Source organism: Phasianus colchicus, unplaced genomic scaffold (assembly GCF_987193195.1).
Source record: "Phasianus colchicus unplaced genomic scaffold, bPhaCol1.hap1.1 HAP1_SCAFFOLD_73, whole genome shotgun sequence".
NCBI lineage: Eukaryota > Metazoa > Chordata > Aves > Galliformes > Phasianidae > Phasianus > Phasianus colchicus.
The window spans coordinates 86,840-90,747 of NW_028325246.1; the positions used below are offsets into that span (position 1 = coordinate 86,840).

Sequence of the window (3,908 nt, forward strand, 5' to 3'; positions counted from 1 at the left end):
GTCAGCTATTGTTTGTGCAGCGGTTATCAGCAACAGGGCTTTATTTTATGGGAACAGGAGACTCAGTACACAGGGAGAACAAACACCCTGCATCAGTGCAGGAGGGGGATTGATTGACTGTGATCTTCCCTGCAGCTTTGTCAGAAGGAACTTGGGCTCCTTGTGGACAACGAGCTCACCATGAGCTAGCAATGTGCTGTTTCTGCAAAGGAGGTTGAAAGCTGCTGGGCAGCAGTAGGGCTAACATAGCCAGCAGATCAAGGCAGGGGATTGTTCCTCTCTGTTCAGCACTGCTAACATCACTCACTCACCAGTACACACGGAGCACTGGCTTAATGAAACAGGACCAACAAAGAGCTTCAAAAAGTGGACTGGGTTCACCTTCCTAACAGGTGAGGCTATGAGAGCAGGGCATGTCCAGCCTGGAGATGAGAAGCTCCAAGGAGACGTACCTTGACAGTGTATATAAACATCTGAGGGGAGGCCAGAAGAAGTGGGAGCCAGGCTCTTCTCAGTGATGCCTAGCAAAAGGACAAGGGGCAAATGGATCCAGATGAAACACATAACATTTCGTCCAAGTCCAGGGAAGAATTTATTTACTGGAGGCTGCTGATCACTGGAACTGGCTGCCCAGAGAATTTCTTTCCCTGCAATGAAAATCAAAATCAAAAGATGTAACCAAAAGATGTGTAGACACACTCCTGGATATTCAAGTCAAATCTACAGCCCTATGTCCAGATGGAGGCCTGTGACGAATGTTGTCCTTTGGACAGGTGATCTGTAACATCTTTATGAATGGCATAGACAATGGGATCAAGTGTTCCCTTAGCAAGTTTGGTGATCACACCAAGCTGAAGGGTGCAATTGACACAGCAGAAGGAAGGGACACCATTCAGAGAGACCTGGTTGGATTTGAGAAGGTGGCCCACATGAACCTAATAAGATTCAACAACGTCAAGCACAATGCACTGCACATGGGTCAGGGCAATCTCAGATATTTGTACAGAGTGGGAGAAGATCTCGTAGAGAGCAGCCCTGCAGAGAAGGACTTGGGAATCCTGATGAGTGAAAAGCTGGACGTGAGTCAGCAATGTGCTCTCGCAGCCCAGAAGGTCAACTGTGTTCCAGGCTGCATCAGATAGGAGTGCCCAGCAGTGGAGGGAAGGAATTGTCCCCCTCTACTCTGCCCTTGTAATGCCCCAGCTGGAGTAGTGCATCCAGCTCTGAGGTTGCCAGCACAAGAAGGATGTGAAACTGTTGGAGTGGGTCCAGAGCAGCACCACCAGAGTGCTGGAGCACCTCTCATGTGAAGATAGGTTGAGGTCAGTCTGGAGAGAGTTCTAGAGAAGCCTCACTGCAGCATTTAAATAATTAAAGAGAGCTTATAAACAGGAGAGAGACCAACTTTTTGCTTAGGAAGAACGTGATACAAAATGGGGCAACATTTTAAACCAAGAGACAAGACATTTGGATTATACAATAGCAGGAACGTAGTTACTCAGGGAGTGGGAAGGCACTGGTACAGAGAAAGAGGGCAATCTGGAGGTCCTCAAGGCCCGGCTGGATTCAGCCCTGGGCAACCTGATCTAGTGGGAGGCAACCCTTCTCTTGACGGGTAGTTAGGAAGGAATTGTTAAGGCCCCTTTCAACCCAAGACATTCTATGGTTTTATAATACCAGAATAAATGCCACCAAGAAAGGAGCTCTTGGTTCAGCACTCAATCACTTCCAGATCACCTGGGCCTCTCAGCCTGTGTCCTTCAGTCTGTGGAGAACGCCAGCAAATAAAAAAGAAAAGAGCAACTCTGCAACCACAGGACTGCCACTGTGAGATGCAACAGGACTGTTGTGAAATGACATGAGACCCGAGGGCTACCAGGAGTGTAGAGGTACAGCATGGGTACAGGAGTGTAGGAAAGCATGGGAGTGGAAAGACCAGCACTCAAAAGACCACCTCCTGCCCCTGCCCATCGCCATGGCCCCAGCAAAGAAGCAGCCCCAGCTCAGTGGGCACAGATAGCGGGAGACAACCAGGCAGTGAGGAGCATCACCCAGGGACACCAGGGCTGCTGTTCCATTTGGCAGCTGGGCTTCTGGTCCCTGAAATCCTCCTGCATAACAACTTTGTTCCACCAGGTCCAGAGCAGAAGGAGAGAAATGGCTGCTGGAAGAAATGAACTTCTTCTGGCTCAGTTATAGTGTTTATCTACAGAGGAACCCTACCTCTGTAGGTACATGAGATGACTGGGTCAAAATAAACAACTAACAAGTGGGAGGCTTAAATTCAAAATCCAAGTTTTAAGAAATAGCAACAAAGAAAAATAACAAAATATTGTTATAATAGTTTCTGAGCTACTGTGGGATTCTTCTAAGAGTCCGCAAAGCGTCCTTGAACTCCTGGTTCCTCATGCTGTAGATGAAGGGATTCACAGTGGGAGGTAACACTGAGTACAGAAATGAAACCATCAGGTCAAGGGATTGGGAGGAAATAGAAGAGGGCTTTAGGTAGGCAAAAATCACAGTGCTGACAAACAAGGTGACAACAGCCAGGTGAGGGAGGCACATGGAGAAGGCTTTGTGCCGTCCCTGCTCAGAGGGCATCCTCAGCACAACTCTGAAGATCTGTGCATATGACACAACAATAAAAACAAAACATTCAAGGTCTACAGAAAAAATAAAAGCAAGAATCCCAGTTTCCCTGAGGATGTCTGATTCTGAGCAGGAGAGCTTGAGAATCTGGGGGATTTCACAGAAGAACTGATTGATGGCACTGCCTTGGCAAAGAGGCAGGGAAAATGTATTGGCAGTGTGCAGCAGGGAATAGAGAACCCCAGTGACCCAGGTAGCTGCTGTCAAGGTGGCACAAGCTCTGCTGTCCATCAAGGTCCCGTAGTGCAGGGGCTTGCAGATGGCAACGTAGCGGTCATAGGACATGATGGTGAGAATGCAGTATTCTGCCGATATCAGAAAGACAAACATAAAGGTCTGTGTAGCACATCCAGCATAGGAGATGTGTCTGGTGTCCCAGAGGGCATTGGCCATGGCTTTGGGGAGAGTGGTGGAGATGCAGCCCAGGTCGAGGAGGGCGAGGTTGAGGAGGAAGAAGTCCAGGGGGGTGTGCAGGTGGTGGTGGCAGGCTACGCCTGTGCTGATGAGGCCATTGCCCAGGAGGGCAGCCAAGTAGATGCCCAGCAAGAGCCCGAAGTGCAGGAGCTGCAGCTGCTGCGTGTCTGCCAACGCCAGCAGGAGGAACTCACTGATGGAGCTGCTGTTCGGCATCTGCTGCCTCTTGGGATGTAGTTCTGTGCAAGGATAAGACATGAGGATTGTGGAAAAAGTCTTCAGAAGAGTCACTCTTTTCTAAATCTCTCGGGACCTGGAGGTTTCCACCAGAGTCTTCTAGATTTGAAGGGGATGTTTTCTGCACCTGGATCCCTGCTTTGAATTATTCAGTTTCTCTCCAGTGGCTCTGTTTATCACGAGTCATGAAATTGGCACATTGTCCATCAGTCTGCGTAAGAAAATGAGATGGGATTCTTCTTATCCTACTTTTCTATCCTTCAGAGATGGGTCCATAGAGTTAGAATCACAGAGCTCATGCTGATATGCTGGGAAAGGGAGAGAGAGATGCTCATGAGATCAGCACTGAACGAAACCTCTTCACATTTTGCGATTTTGATACGGGAAAAACCTGACTTCAAATCAATTTGCAGAATGCAGATTCTTCAAATTCTATATGAGTAATAGGATGAAAAACCTTTGTTGTGTGCAGTCTCCAAATGATTAAACTTCACACCTGTTTTTGGATTAGGATTCCCCACAAAATAAATTGTGAAATTGTTAAATCAGTTTGCTTTCCAGGTGTAAGCATAAGTCAGTGCACAGATGTAAAACCCCCTCACTGTCAC

The 3,908-nt window shown here is 48.0% G+C and overlaps 1 protein-coding gene across 1 annotated transcript; it reads right to left on the reverse strand.

Annotated features, from left to right (window-relative positions):
* Positions 1-2,342: 2,342 nt before the first annotated feature.
* LOC149911629 (olfactory receptor 14J1-like) lies at positions 2,343-3,285 on the reverse strand (the record flags this gene model as incomplete). The annotated part of the gene is made up of 1 exon (XM_090133502.1): positions 2,343-3,285. A coding segment is annotated over one exon (933 nt), but the record flags the coding sequence as incomplete, so codon positions are not given.
* Positions 3,286-3,908: the final 623 nt, after the last annotated feature.